Source organism: Sorex araneus, chromosome 9 (assembly GCF_027595985.1).
Source record: "Sorex araneus isolate mSorAra2 chromosome 9, mSorAra2.pri, whole genome shotgun sequence".
NCBI classification, from domain to species: Eukaryota; Metazoa; Chordata; class Mammalia; order Eulipotyphla; family Soricidae; genus Sorex; species Sorex araneus.
This window is the reverse complement of record NC_073310.1, coordinates 67,850,975-67,867,005: the sequence shown is the minus strand read 5'-3', so window position 1 is coordinate 67,867,005 and position 16,031 is coordinate 67,850,975. Positions and strand designations below refer to the sequence as shown.

General features: G+C 57.5%; 1 protein-coding gene across 1 annotated transcript; it reads right to left on the bottom strand.

Moving 5' to 3' along the window:
- Positions 1-48: 48 nt before the first annotated feature.
- On the bottom strand, positions 49-16,031 carry KIN (Kin17 DNA and RNA binding protein). The gene is made up of 13 exons (XM_055147527.1): positions 15,868-16,031; positions 11,272-11,366; positions 10,144-10,187; positions 9,942-10,064; positions 9,310-9,491; positions 8,512-8,560; positions 8,079-8,136; positions 7,194-7,323; positions 6,037-6,087; positions 4,483-4,551; positions 3,713-3,812; positions 3,457-3,557; positions 49-2,494 (listed from the first exon to the last, which is right to left on the bottom strand). The coding sequence occupies exons 1-13, from the start codon at positions 15,979-15,981 to the stop codon at positions 2,432-2,434; spliced, it is 1,179 nt and encodes a 392-aa protein (XP_055003502.1). The 5' UTR covers positions 15,982-16,031; the 3' UTR covers positions 49-2,431.

Here is a 16,031-nt window from a genome sequence, read left to right as displayed (position 1 = left end):
CTCAGGAAAGAGGCTCTACATTTGAGAAAAACCAGACTGTTGACAGAGTTCAGGGTTGTTAGAAGTCCATGTTTCTAAATTATTGAAAATTAAACCGGTTTTGAGTTGAAAAATTGGCAACTGTAAGAAACAAATACAAAAGAAGTGTGTGGGGGTGGTCTCAGGGTTTGGGCTGGAGGCTGAGAGTACAGAGCTTAAGCTGCTTGCCTTGCAGGGGCTTGGCCTGGCCTTAGTCCCTGGCACCATACACGGTCCCCCAGAACACCGAGTTTGCTGAGCACTGCTGGGTGAGGTCCAGAGGCTGGGGGAAACAAAGTCTTGATGCATATTAAAAATGAACCCGAACCAGGTGCTGGTGTTTCGGTACCTCGCAATACCACGTCTCAGGCGAGGCAGCCCACAGCCGCTCTCCTGCCCACCTGGCCCAGGTCTCACGGTAACGCTCCTCAGTCCTCGCTCCGTCTGGCTGTGGAGTCAGACCCCGCGTGACCTGGACCTCCCACACGTGAAGTGTGCCCTCGGCCCAGTGGGCTCGCCTCTGACCTCTGCTTTAGTTCCCGTGTTAAATCCCTTTTACAAGACTTTAGTGGTGGCATTTTTTTAACACGTTTCCACACTGCAAACTGGCTGTCTGTGTTGGTGCTTCTCCCTGAACTAGCCCCAGGAAACAGATAAACCAAGGTACTTCCTTCTTTTGATAGAACAGGACTCCCCTTCCTTTGGCAGTATTAGCGGACATTTCTCGGACCCCTTTGGTCAACCTACTGATTCCCAATCAAGGCTGGTCCATGTTCCAACCCTGCGGTCCCAAATGGAAATGGAGGCAGATACTGGTATCAGTATGGGGCCAGGGGAAATTGGGGAAGATTTTGGTAAGTTGCTCCAAATTCATTTCCCTAAGCTGGCCTTTCACTCCATCTGAACCCTCCAGTTCACCGACTGTCGCCAATCCCCACATGACGCTCCTCACTCTCCTCTCTCAGACACAGTGACATTCTGACCCCTTTCTCTGGTGGACCATGCCCAGGTGTGGCCCAAGACTCAATTCAGGTGCTTGGCTGCACTAAGCTAGAAAACGGAGGGCTGGCTGTCGCTGTCGTGAAGAAAGACTGGGAACACTGGGACAGTGACTGAGAGGCTGAGCGTGAGCCTGAGAATGCAGTGACAGCAGCTGAGAGGCCAAGCGCTGGCCTAAGAATGCAGTCACAGTGACTGAGAGGCTGAGCACTAGCCTGAGAATTCAGTGACAATGCGAGCGCTGGCCTAAGAATGCAGTGACAGTGGCCGAGAAGCTGAGCACTAGCCTGAGAATGCAGTGACAGCGGCCCAGATGCCAAGTGCTGGCCCTCATTAGCGTCCAACTCTGATTCCCACTGCTCGGGAAGCCGGCACTGCTCCCGTGCAGATAAGCCCCCCACACCCTCCCTTTCTATCCTGCAGGGAGGTGGGTTCCCTGTCTTTGCACCCTAGAAGGCAAGGAACCCAACGCTATTCACTGCTCGAGGCAGCAGACCGGGCGCCAGCCGCTCTGACAGAGTGGCAGAAAGCCCTGCGCAGCCGGGCTGTACTGGAACACAGCATGAACAGTGCTCCCACAGAATCTCATGCACAGCGGCCAGGGCACCAGGATTCCCCAGAGCCCAGAGTGCAAACAAACACGGCCCTCAGCCATGAGGGGTCAGCGCTGCAGGCAGGAAGGCCAGTGGCCTGGCGGGACGGGGTTCCAGAGCACAGGTCTCGCAGCTCTGCGGAGGAGGGTCAGCTGCAGGGCGGGAACCTCTGCGCTGGCCTGGGGCGGGGATGGCCCCGGGGGCGCTGGGCCAGCGGGATTCCCGTGGAGAGACGCTCAGGAGGGGAAAAGCCACCGAGCCCGGGGCAGAGCAGCGGGCAGGGCACAGAGCGGGGCCAAGGAGCCGTCCCTCCTCTGGGGCCGGGCCAGGACCAGTCTCCACAGGCGGCTCCTGCTGGCACAGCCGCCCGTCGGGCCTCGGCGAGCGTCGCTGGTGCCGTCGACAAACTTTCACTTTGGCAAGTGTAGAAAGACCTTCATGTATTTTCAAAATGTAACTATCCATTTTCAATACAACCGGACAGCGGGAAGTATAAATTTTGAGTATATGGAGAATTGCCTCTAATTCTCTACTCCGAAAGTGTGTTATATAAAACTTGACAATAACATTCTTTAATGAAGATAAAAAAATCATCAATATTACAAAGCAAAAAAAATAACGAGGACAAAATAACACATCTGGATACTTGCGACATAATTAAGACATTTTGCTAGCTTAGCTAAACAACTATACAGTCTGATTTAAATAAATTCATTTGCTTTATACAGAAGAAACACCCTAACACAGTAGAGTCTAAATGTCTTGGCGAACACCAATTTGATGCTTTAGGATTTTAATGTGTTGTTAACAAATTTTCAAACTTAGGCAAGTTTAGAAATATCTTCATACTGAATTCCTTCAACTCTGCGTCCTTTTAAAGGGCCCTACAAATGAGAATATTTTAAGAAAAGGTTAAAACATATGTCTTCAAAGGTAAGGAAAGGACACAACACTTATGGCTACAAATCCTCCTCTTGCATCCCTGAAAGCACGTATGGGCGCCAATAGTTGGTCTGTGAATTCCTAGCAGGGGCTCTGAACTCACTCCCGGGAACACGAGTACTCAGCTTCCCTGGAAATGTGCCTTTGGGAAACCAGTAATTTGCCCCCGAGCCCCACCCCGCCCCACCCCAACTACACGGACGCCGGGGAGGCGCTTGCCTGACACGCAGCTGACCTGGTTGGATGCCAGGCACCCCACACGGTCCCCCGAGCCCTAGGAGTGATCCCCGAAACAGAGCCAGAGCAAGCCCGAGCACTGCCGGCTAAGACCCAAGTACGAGAAACTAACAACCAAAATCCAGAGAGGAGGCCGGAGCACGCATGGTGCTCCCCCGCCTTCACGCAAGGCCCACCTCACACAGCCCTGACTCCGGGGCTCCTCCACGGACAGGCCCCCGAGGAACGCCAGGCCGAGAGAGTCAATCAGACAAGAGGGCGAGGGCCCGGGTGTCGAGCTGGACGTGTCCTATTGTGAACTAGGGGACCAGAGCTGCCGGAGACGGCCACCTGGCAGGCGGTCAGCGCTTCCTCCCGACCTTCTCTGCTGTGCCTGGCCTCGGGCAGGGCCGGGAGGCGGTGCCCATGGAAGGAGATGAGGTCGGGGGGCAGAGGCCTTGAGGACAGGAAAGCGAGCTCCTGAGACCCCGTTCCTCCCGTCGCCCGGAGCGCACACAAAGCTGCCCTCCGAGGCCAGAGCCAGGACTGGGCGCCTGCGAGCAGGGCCCCAGACCGAGCTGCACGCCCTTCTTCCCTGTCAGAAAGCACACCAGGACCAACTGCCATCCGGAGAACGACCAGCGAAAACCCTGTCAGGTGCGTCTTGCCATCTGCCGGGGACTCTCACCGTTTCAATGACGATGGTAGCTGAAAACGTCTTCTCGTTGATGGACTCCAGAGTGCCTTCATTCCCCCTGTAGCCGCCATTCAGAACCAGGATTCTCTTCCCTACGAAGAGAAGAAACAACGAGGGCAGGGAAAAAGTGTGCTTCGTTTTAATCTTACTACAGCAAAAGGAGTGTAAAAGCCAAATCCCCTGGGAGCTGCCAGCTCTAGGGTGGGGAAGTACCCAGCGCACATGGGGTATACTCTGCCCGGTGTACCTGGGGCGGGAATGACAGTTTCCAGGTGCGTCTGGTCCAGCTTCAGCTTGTCCCCGGAGTCCATCATCTTCACCACAGCCGTGTACCGGTCAATCACTTCCTGCCACGAGAGACCGAGCCGTCCAGACGGGAGAGCGGCGAGCAAAGGACAAAAGGACAATGAAGGTCAGCCAGCTGCACGCACGGCTGACGGGCACTGACAGAGCCGGGATCCCCGAGGACCGGACGCCGTCTTTCGGCCTCTAAGGCTCTGGTCAGCCCTGGCGGTGCTCGGGGACGGTGCTGAGACCCAGGCCCCCTGCTCTAGCCCGGGGAGCATTCAGTTCAAACTCTAGTAGGGTCCCTGTGGAAAGCAGACAGGCCGGGGGACAGCATGAGGGCGGGTGGGCGCACTCCTGGGCACGGCGTACGGACACGCATGTGGCTGGTGTGGAAGGGACACTCTGGCAGAGAGAAGAGGACGGGGCCGATTTCCATTGTGATTTATCCATTTCTTATTTGTTGGTGTCTGGACCACACCGGGTCCACCCTGCCTGGCTGGGGTTGGACCCTGGACTCCTGCACGCCCCCTCTGGGCCAGAGGACGCGACTCCTAGCAACGCCCCAGGGCTGTGGGAGGGAGGACGGAGGACTGAGGAGCACTGAGGGTGCCCGGACGGAAGCAGGGACTGCAGGGAGAGGACGTGGCTTCCCCGTCACCTGACCTGGCCCTGAGCAGCCGAGCCTGGGCCTTCCCCTGCCTCCCTCCGGGGCTGCCCATCTGCTCTCACCTTCACCACACCCTTTTTCTTGTGATATTTATCGCCAAGCTTTTTGGTCATAATTTTCACGACAATCTCCTGAAAACAAAAGCAAACAGAAAGAGGACCAGCATAAATCATCTTTAATTTTTCATTTTAAATCAAGTTCACCAAGAATCCTTGCAACATAAATGTATCAGCCCCTTTAAAGAGAGGAGCTCTGGGAGTTCGAGGCTTCCCGTGACCAAGTGCTCCCTGAGCAACCTTTCCCCTCTCTCTGACCAGCAGTGCCCGGCTACCGGCGACTTCCACAGCAAAGGTTCCCTGCAACCACAGGCTTTCACATCCCAGCCAGGTGAGTCCACGTTGCTCACAGCCAGCTCGGCCGCGCCTGGAAGCGGAGAGGCCGAGGGCCCAGGTCTGCAGGGATCTAGCCGGATCTAGAACGTTCTACAGCGCTCTTCCCTGCCCTGCAGCTTTGAAGTTCCAGATAAGACGGATGTCTCCCGATCGACCCAGTTAGAAGCACGGTTGCTCGGAGCACCTGTCAGGCAGGAGGGATGCCTCGGCTGCTTCTCCGTGAACTGAGCCTGCAGCTTTCTCGCTGCTGTCCTGACTGCCAGCAGCCGCCTGGGGCGGACGATGAAAACTGAATGGCCGAGTAGCGCTACAAAGGCTCACGGTCCAGAGAGCCCGCACTCGTGACCGAGCCACGCAGGGACTGTACTAGGGAAAAGGGTCAACGTGGAGTTTGAGGGAGGGAGATACGACGGCAGGAAAATAGGCTGAGCGGGCCTGAAGGCGAGGAGACAGCGCAAGGGGCAGTCCGGAAGCTCTGCAAGTCTCTGCAAGTGGGAGCTCAGGTCTGCTATGCAGCACTGCATGGTCGGGGCAACCCAGCCCAGTCTGACACAGCGGGAGCACTGCACAGTCTCCTGACACAGCGGGAACTCTGCCCGCTGACACAATGGGAGCACTGCCTGGTCTCCCTGACACAGCGGGAGCACTGTCCACTCTCTGACATAGCGGGAGCACTGCACTCTCTCTCTGACACAGCGGGAGCACTACACTGTCTCTCTTAACATAACGGGAGCACTGCACGGTCTCTCTGACACAGCGAAGCACTGACACAGCGGGAGCACTTCTGGGAAGATCCTCTCGGGGCCTTGTAGGGCTCTCACTGCCCCTTGAACCCGCTCAGGACACCCCCTCCTGAGAAGAGGGTGCCCACTCCCTGCGGCCTGCTGTCATTTCCACTCCAGAGATGCTTGGCAGCACTGTGCTGGGGCTGAGGCTCGAGCCCCGAGAAACAATGTGATGGACGGACAGACAGCACCGCCCTCAGGGAGAGCAGGGCTGGACCAACTGCAGCCAGAAAGGGTCGGCTGCTGTGACTTCATTTTCCTTAAAACCAATGACCTTGCAGCCGGACAGTGAGCACAGTGCGTGGACGCTGGCTGGCACGTGCCAACCCTCATCTGCTCCTCCGCACCGCCTCGCCTGCCAGGACTGAGCGCTTCACGGCCAGAGGCACCGCCAGGTGCAGCTCAAGCCCCCGCACCAACACAAACCGCGGGCACGCACCGGCTGCAGCCAGTAGTCTGTCCGCGAAGTCCTCTTCTTCTCCTCTTCAATCTGCAGGAGATCCAAGACAACATCAGAAACGGGTCCCTTTATGGGTCTCAATTTCAAACGCCATCTCAGAAAACACACACGTCAGAAGACCCAGGATCAAATACGCAAGCTCTGATAAATACAAGTAAACATTTTTTTGCAATTAGGTTTTTGATATAAAAAGAAACAGATTTAAACAACAACAACAATAACTATGCAACAAAGCAAGTCACCTGCGGTGGAAAATGAATGACCAGAAGGAGCAGAAGATGGAGTTGGTCCACTGCTGGCCAGAGCTGCTCGGGGCCCGGGCCACTCCGGTCAGTCTCACCTACAGGCACCCTGTTCACGGCAGATGCCTGAGGGTGTGGCACTATTGGGGTCACCTGGGTTTCGGGGGGTGGGAACTGCTGGGAACGCTGCTGGGAACTGGGTCGGTCCCCTTCCCCAGCGCGGGGGTGCTGGGGTGAAACCGGGGCTGGCCCTCGGAACCGGCATCAGTGGGCCCGTCCAGTGAGCCTCTCCGAGTCCCGGCAGCCTTCTCAGAGAAACAGAGCCCCAACCACAGCCTGTTTCACTCAAGGCAGGCGTTTCCTTCTACTCTGGAGTAAACTCAGGCCTGGTTGGCCCGGCCTGGCCGACCTCTCTGGCCCACAAAGCTCCCCCCTTGCAACTGTTCTGGTCCGTGGCTCATCCCCCCTTTGCCAGCCTGTCAGCCTCAGCGCCTGCAGCCAGTGGACCCCCAGCACCCAGGGCTTGCCGCTTACTCATGGGACTCCCCCGGAACAGCTCATGGCACTCGGCTGCTCCCTCCCCGCTGCCCGGGCCTGCGAGCCAGTGCCACTGGGCGAGGAGCAACCCCATCTACAGTCACCGAGACAGGCCCGGGGACCACCAACCGCTCCCTCCCAAAGGCAAGAGGGGACCAGCCGGCTCTGGCAGCGCCCAGACGGCACCGACTTCTTCCTGTCTAGTGTCACCACCACCAACGTCCCTGGACTGAACTTGCTGGCCGCAGCTCCAGGGCGCCTCAAGGGGGCACCCAGTGAGAAACTGGCCCTGTGGGGGCCCCGACACTGCTGGGAACTGGGCCGGGACCCCTTCCCCGGCGCAGGCGCACCCCCTACCTCCATGATCTCATCGAGCGCAGACTTCTTCTTCTTCCTCTCCCTGGACTGGGCCGAGCTCTGCGAAGACTCTTTCCGCTTGGCCGACGCCACAGGCCCGAGAGTGGCCAAGGCGCTCGGCCCCAGAGAGCTGTGGGGGGACGCGGGCGTGAGCGGGGCCTCTCGGGGCCGCGCATCTCGCCTCTAACAGGGGCGCGGCAGCTGGCGGCTGCCCGGACAGGCCGAGCACATGCCACCCTCCCTCACGCCAGCTGGGCGCGGGATGGGCAGGGCCCTGAGCCCAAGCTCCCCACCGGTGGCTGGTGGCCATCAGGGCACCCAAGTCCCGGCCCCTGCCAGGGCTAATCGGGACTTCCGTGGAATCCGGCAGTTACCCCGAACTCCGCAGCCTCTCGCCAAGCCATAGTCCGGCTGGCCGAGAACAGCCAGGAGTGACCCGTGTCTCCTGAGCACTGGCTGGGGAGCCCCAGCAATAATCAGGGCATCAGAGATGGGCCCCAGGGTGACTGCTCGCGCCGTCACCGCCTTCTCCTTCCAGGCTGCCGAGGGGGCATGGGGAGTCGGCCAAAGGCCAGCGACTCACTTCTCACTTCGGACTGAGAAAACCGTCCTGAACAGGGTGGAGGGATGACTGCGCAGCCACGGAGAGATCAATTCTACACTTACATGGACAAAAATGGCCAATTTCATCTACATTCCCCGGGCACACAAAGTAAACTGAGTAAAACGAGGCCACGTTCCTACCAAGAAACGGTCTTGGGGTGGGGAAGTTCGGAAGGAAGGGACGGAATGGGGCTGCGAGCCAGCAGACGCCACCCCATCTCCTGAGAGCCGAGTCACACGGCACAGATGCTCTCGTCTCCCCCACCCCTGCCGGGAGCTCACCTGGATTTGGAGGTGGTGGCCGCAGAGCTGCAGGCGCCTTTGTTCAAGTTGAAGGCGACTGTAAGGAGAGGCTGGTGGTGATTGCAGCAGAGGCCGGGGCCGCGCGCTCCTCCCGCCACCACCTGGGCCCTGCGGAGCAGCCCACGAGCCGGTCTGGCCTGTAACTGCTGGGACCCTCGGGAAAGGGAGGCGCACCCCAGCACCGGGGGAATTTCCCGTGGCACACACCGGGGACAGAGGCTGTCCCGCCCCCACCCCGCCGGGGACTGGCCTCCGTGCTAGTGGCACGCCTGGATTCATGTCCTTGCTTTCCCCTCATCAGGAGGAAAGGTGCCCGACAGAGGCTGTCTGCCCCGACCGTGGAGCACTCTCCTGGCCTGCAGGGTTAAAGCATTCACAGCAGGAAATGGGGAACGGGGGAACGGATGGCTACCTTTTTCTTCATCATTTTCCCGGCTTAATTCCGTAAAAACAGGGACTTCCTTAAACAAAGGAAACACAAGAACAGGGATGTTGCAAGGCAGGTCTCAGACCCAAGGGCCGTGACTACAAAGTTACTTTGCTTCTAAATATTGTCCTCAGGGAAGTATTCTAAGAGGGGAAGTAGATTTTTTTGTATCCACCTAAGCTGGTTACAAAGTTACAATGTTAACCACCACAGCCCACGGGCCAGATACTTAGAAACCCCAACCCTCCTCTACTCTGCTAAATCTTGCATCCTGGGGGATCCGGCCTGGCATGCCCAGACCACTGGGGGTCCCACGAGGGACAGATGTGGGACCAGTGGTTCAAGACCTGCATCTAACCAGCTCCACCACCTCTCCGGCCCCTAGGTAGGAAAATGTAAAGGAAGCTCTCAGCAGGCGTGAATGCTGCCTGCCACGCCCACCTACAGTGCTCGCCAGCAAGCAGAGAGACTTCCCACCGGTAACCCCGGTAACCCCGCAGTTTCTCACAACGGAAGGTGAAGGAACTCGTATTACTTGAAACTCTTCCAAAGCAAACAGTCAAGCAAGAGAGCCCGGAAGCGGTGCCGGCTGAGGCTCCGAGGGGCTCTGGGGGTGAGGCTGTGCTCAGACCCAGGGGCCGAGTCGCTCGCCCTCCCGAGTGCGGCAGCCCCCGACAGCCCCGTGGCCTACAGTTCCCAGTGTGTGGCCCTGCCCGAGCGGACTCGCCCCAGGAGCAGTGGCAGGCGGGCGGGCTGGGCACACCCCGGCGTGACGCTGCGTACCTGCTCTTTGCCTTCCAGGCCTCTCCTCACTTGCTCTTCGATGAACTTGGCTGTTTTTTCCTCATCGTCAAGGTCCTGCTTCTTCTTTTTCTCCAGCTCCAGCTGCCTGCGGATGGTTTCTGGGTCCCGGTCGATGTACTGAATGTACCAGCCCTTCGGGGTCTCATCCACCTTGCAGAGCCCTGGAAGACAGACATCACGGGGTGCGCAGTTACACGGGATGCTCTGTGGGAAAGCGTTTCCACTAGTCAATCACCCGCCCAGCTCTCAGGCATGTTCATGGAGAAAGGGAGGCTTTTCTCAGGGGAGCACTTTAACAGAGAAAAACCATGATTCTGACTCGGACGCTGAGGCGGGATATTTAAGTGAAGGAAACTCACTGACGATTTCTTTCACATGCATCGAGGTGCTCCGCACCAGTGAGTGCTCTGCAGCCAAGGGGTCACTTTTAGGGGGGACAGGCCTCCTCAGTGGAATGGTATGGGGGAGGAGGGAGGGCTTCAGACAGCGACAGCGACCCAGCTGCCATCATGGAGCCCCCGACTCAGCAGGGAGGCCCGGCTGCAGGGATCCAAGGACTCCCCAGGCTCAGCTCCCGCCCCCCTTCCCGCCCCAGCGCTGGGGGTCCCGACCTTTCCTGCCCAGCCACTTGGTGAAGTCGGTCAGCGTCTCCCACTGGGTGGCGTTCATGTGGATGTGCTCACGGTGGCTGATGTACTCGTTGTAGACGATGTTGTTGTGGACGCGCTTGGTGCCTGGGGACGGAACAGACCCACATGTGGCCGGAGCGGGGCCACGAGCGGGGACTGTCAGAGGAGCGCGGCCGCCACTTACCAAAGCGCCTCCGGAGCAGCTCCAGGAAGTCATTTCGGAACTCCCTGTTGAGGAGAGGAGACACCAATGCCATCTCCCACACACAGAACCGGCTCCTGGGACTCCCCGGCGGCCCGGACGCCCCCGATACGCGACCATCGTCTTAGCAGCCGGGGAGGGGAAGGTTCTGGAAAGGTGGTTTCCAAAGGGAAGCCTGCCGGGCTGAGGGCATGGCTCCACACAGCAGACCCTGGCCGGGGCCCATCGTGACACCCAGCACCACTCAGGCCGGACACCCCACCGGGCGGGCAGCGGGTCTGGAGGCAGCTCGGCTGGATGAGGAGGCCAGGGCAGCGTCTGGAAGGCTCAAAGCCTCCTTTCTTTCACATTTGCAGTTTTATGGAAACCAGATGAGAGAGGAAATGCCAGCGGCCAGAACAGAAGGCCGGGTCCCCCTGTGGGGTTAGAGCAGGGCAGCCGCAGCCCTGCCCTCTGCTAAGCCACAGGCGGACAGCAGTGCGGCAAGGCCAGGTAGTCGCCAGCCCTCTAGGGGAGTCTAGGGGACATTTCCCAAGGCTGAGGCGTCCAGTGGGGGGTCTAGAGAACACGGAGCCTCCGGCTGCCGGGGCTGACAGTGGAGAGGCCCGCATTGGCTCAGGGAGAGCCTTCAGCCACACAGGGCAGAACTGGCCCGAGAAGAAACTCAGGACAGAGGCTGAGTCAGCCCCGAGCCCCCACACAGCGGGGAAGCTACGAGGCCTGCACAGAGGGCACCGAGGCAGGAAGCCGGGCACCAAAGGGAAGGGGATGCTACACTGAGCAGGGCATGGGGTCCCCCCAGTCGCAGCTCTGAGCGGGGGGGACCTGGGGCCGGTGAGGGGCAGACCTGAGCCTACAGTTTCACCAGCCTGGCTCTGCATGACTGAAGGGTCTCACAGGCCTGGAGCGGGAGGAGGGAAGAGCAATGCGTGCGAGGCTCTGCCACAATTTCACACGCCGATACACGGCAAAAGACCAAACTGGACACAGAGATAATAAAGTTATCAAGCGGGTTAATAAGAAAAAAACAGGGTGCCAACATGTCAACTATCAAATATCTCTGACATGTCTGGCTGAATAAAACTGATGAGATTGACGCAAATTACTTACTCTGAAAAATAATCCATGAACTGCTGAGGATTTTCTGAAGCCAGCAACAGCTGTCTTTGATGCGATTCGGACATGCAATGGCACTTGAAGCCATTCTACGAGAGTAAAGGTAGCAGTCAGAGTCTGTGGGCGGCGAACAGCCTCTGGTGCCTGATAAGCTCACGAATGGCATGATCCAGAGACTCACAAATAAATCTGAGAAGAGAGCCACACGCTGCAGAGCTGCCACCAGACCCCAAAGTCACCATCCAATTAAAAATTTAACTCCAGCTCTACCACCCTTTTTAAAATTGTAGAATTCCTGGAGCTCGAGACATCTCCTTTCTAAGCCACTGATGTACCAGGAGTAGCACACCACATTGACGGGGTGCAAAGCAGATCGCGATCAAAAAAAGAAAAAAATATATATGTATTAGCACACAATATTTGTGCTAATGTAACGACAAGTTAGTAATCTCTTATACAAAGGCTTAATGCCTTCAGGGTGAGATACAACAATCTTCACACACTTTTCTCTAAGCAAACTTTCCTGGATCATTATGATCATAATGATCCATTTGGAAACCACCATCATTATGAATAGCGGGCTATTCATAACAAGCAATACAAAATAAATTAGTTAGGATCTGACTTTGAGGCAGGCTTGGGTGGTGATGGGAAAATTTGAAATAATGGTGATGAGAAGGTGTAATGGTGGTGGGACTGGTGTTGGAAATTGAGTGTAATAAATTACTATGAGCAACTCAAAAAAAAAAAAGGAGTCTTCAGGTGACTTAAAAAAAAAATTGTGGTTGTGGCCCTATCGATCAAAATTATTTAAACTGGGACTGGAAGCACAGCGAGTAGGGCATTTGCCTTGCACGAGGCTGACCCGTGTTCGATTCCCAGTGTCCCATATGGCCCCTTGAGCACCGCCAGGAGTAATCCTGAGTGCAGAGCCAGAGTAACCCCTGAGCACCGCCAGGTGTGACCCAAAAAGCCAAAAAAAAAAAAAAAAAAAGAAAGAAATTTAAACTGTTCAGCTTTTTTAAATGATCACTTGCTGTAAGCACCTTAAGCCGCTTTGCGAGGTTAATTCTGCAACTCTGCCAATCGCAGATGAATCCCAGAACGTAGATGCAGCAATCAGGGTCTTGGGAAACAGACACTCACGAGACACCCCTGGGCTTCACTGGGGGGCTCGTCCTAGTGAGCACTGACTTCCACAAGCTGTCACGTTGGCTCAGGGACGTACAGTGGCTGGAGCAGCTTCCGTGTAGGCAAGCATCTTCCCTCGCCTCCAGCCCTGTCGGACACTGCGAGAACCTGTGGCCCACACCAAAGAAGGACCCTTTGCAGACGTCGCGAGAAGCAGAGAGGACAGCAGAGGGCACCTGCCGCTGAGGCCGCTGGGCCAGCTCTTGGGATGCCCGGACCCCGCCAGGAGGGACCCCTGAGCACAGACAGAGCTGGCCTGAGCACAGCTTGGTGTGGCCCCCAAGCCAAAATAAAACCAAAGCAAAGTTTTGTCTCTGGTCCTGCCAGTACTGGCCGCACCTCTTCCCTCGAAAGCGGGCGCAGAGCAAGCCGTCCTCTTGGGCCCGCAGCCCCAGGCAGGCCGCAGGTCCCTCTCCCTCCGTCCGCTGCCCATCCCGCCCCTCCCACTCCCGACAGGCCTGCCAGGCTTCCCCATCCGCTGCTGCGTAGGAGCCCGGGGCCAGTCTCCTAGATGGAGTCGCTCCCTCTCGTAACTAAGAACTGACCTTCGTGATGAAAATCAGAAACGGTGCAAAATGTTACTAGATTCTGGCCCCTGATGGGGTGGCTGAGCAGAGAGGCAATAAACACAGGGTCGGTCCTTCCCCCTCAATCTTCCAGACTCGAGGCGGGGGCGGGGCCCCCCAGGTCCCTTCTCCCATGGATGCCCCTTAGCAGGAACAGAGCCCCTACAAGAGCCTCTGCAAACCGGTCACTGCCGGAATGGAGCGCACAGCAAGCTCACAATAGGGCACCTTTGAGGACACCCGAGCAGCCCACACGGTGAGAGGAATTCATTTGTACAAAAAATGGTCGGGACAGTAAACAGGAAATTTAGAAAAACATGTTGCAGCTCCTAACAAAACAGTGACATGGGCTGGAGTGACAGTGCAGCAGGGAAGGCGTTTGTCCTGCATGAGGCTGACCAGGGGGTGATCCCTGGCACCCCGTACAGTCCCCCACGCCCGGCCTAGAGTGATCCCTGAGCGCAGTGCCAACAGAAAGCCCCGAGGACTACTGGGTGTGTCGCCCCAGGCCCAGACAAACCACAAAGCATGCAAACAAGGATGCTAGAACCATGCAAAAAGCTGACAGCACCAAGACACATGGGTGCAGGTCACCATAGCCCTACAATCTGGACTTTGAAAAGGGCACAGTGTGATGGACGAGCCTCACCCAAGAGGGTACGAGCCTAAAATGGGATGAACCTCACCAGAGAGCAGACTGGCAGGAAAACCCAGATATGTGGAACCCGTGACTGAGATCTCCAAGCCTGCTTGGATCAGAACTGGGCCTCCTCCCCCCAGGCCCCCAATTTTCCAGTAGCTTTGCAGTCACACCCACAACTGCCCCTGGCGCCATGTAATCTCATCAATGGCCAAGGCCCAGAGACTGTCGACTAAAGTCCCAGAAGAGAGCGCTGCAGAATGCCCTGACCGTGCCAGGCTGTCTTCACCAGTGCACCTCAGAGGGGGGCGGGATGAGTTTCCCTCCCTGCCCTAAGCAGAACTCCGGCAGCCGAAAACCTCCAGAACCCAACCACCACCATGCCCAAGGCCACTCTCCACATGCTTAGACGAGCCTCACCCAAAATGGAATGAACCTCTCCAGAGATCGGACCAGTAAAAAAATCCAGATGTGCTGGAACCCGTGACTGAGATCTCCAAGCCGGCTTGGATCAGGACTGGGCCTCCTCCCCCCAGGTCCCCAGTTTTCCAGAACACCCACAAACTGCCCCTGGCGCCATGTAATCTCATCAACGACCAAGACTCAGAGAATAAACTAAAGCCCCCAGAAGAGAATGACACAGAATTTCCTGAACATTATATTCTATCCATAACAGCAACAGCAAACAAATCGTCTAGCGTGTCTTTTCGGCAGGTTTGAGTGGTGGCAAGACTGGTGTCAAAATGTCAAATGTAACCAAAGTAGAGAGAGAGTACGAGGAAATTATCTGCCACACAGGCAGGGGAAGAGTTGGGGGGGGGGGGGAATACTGGGGATTTCGGTGGTGTAAAGTGTGCACTGGGCAAGGAGGGTGTTTGATGATTACATGACCGAAGCTCAAACATGAAAGCTTTGTAGCTGCATCTCATGGTGAATCAAAAAAAGGGGGGAAAATAATAAAATAAAGTTGACATTCAGAATAGAATTTTAAAAAAAGTAATGTGGACTTCATGCCCAATTCAATCCGCTTAATCAATGGCTGAATAAATAGCAGTACTCCTGTCGCACTGTCGTCCTGCTGTTCATCGATTTGCTCGAGTGGGCACCAGTAATGTCTCCTTGTGAGACTTGTTGTTACTGTTTCTGGCATACTGAATATGCCACGGGCCAGTACTGCCCAGCAGTACTCCCACAGTATTTTTTAAAAAAAGAGAGAGAGAGAAAAGGTACAGTGTGAATTCCAACCAGTGTCCTCACTGCCCTCGTACCTCCCTCACCTGGGTGGGCACTAGGGGGCATTATGGGGCAACATGAAAGACAACATAAGCAGCCTTACCCTGATGTCCACTCTAAACAAGTGTCCAGTGTGTGTGTGGGGGGGTGTGCCGGGTGGGCCTGCACTACTCACCAGACCCCTGCAGTGTGTGTGGGTGGGTGTATGGGTGTATGTGTCTGGGCAGAGGGTAATGGCCCTGCAGTTCTAACCGCTACTGGCCGGCCCTGCTATAACCCAAGGGTTCGAGCCCACGCATGACACTTGGGGCTGTGGGGGGAGCTGCAGGGATGAGTGGCCAGTCCCTGCTCCTGCTCACAACGGCCGGCTCCGGGAATCTCCGTGTTTCTGGCCAGGGCTGGACCCTCTCCCTGCTCTGCCTGGTGCGGGGGGTGGGGGGTAGGGGGGCAGTGGGGTGTGCTGGCCCCAGGGCTGTGGTGACAGCAGAGTGTGTGCGGAGCCCACGGCGGCGAGACACGCAGCCAGACAGCCCACGGGTGACCGGACCCACTGGCCCTGTCCCCGGAGGCACTCTAGCCGGTCACTCCTCCGGCGGGCACCCCAGCCAGTCGCTACCCTGGGGGCACCTGGTAACTACCCCGGGCCGGTCACTTCTCCCAGTGGGCACCCGGTCACTCCTCCCGGTGGGCACCCGGGCCGGTCACTACCCTGGGCCGGTGACTCCTCCTGGCGGGCACCCCGGCTGGTCACTACCCCAGGCCAGTCACTCCACCTGGCGGGCACCCCGTCCGGTCACTACCCCGGGCCGGTCACTCCTCCCGGCCGGTCACTACCGCGGGCCGGTCACTCCTCCCGGCCGGTCACTACCCCGGGCCGGTCACTACCCCGGGCCGGTCGCTACCCCGGGCCGGTCGCTACCCCGGGCCGGTCACTCCTCCGGCGGCACCCGGCCCGCTCACCTCGTCCCGGCACTGCTTCTGGCACATCTGGCAGTACCAGCGCAGCTTCTGCAGCCCCTTGGACTTGATCCTGTTGGCGATGGCCTTCGGGGTCAGGAAATCCGACTTGCCCATCGCGACCGGCGCGGCCAAAGCCCTCAGCTCTTGCGCCCTGCAGACCGGAA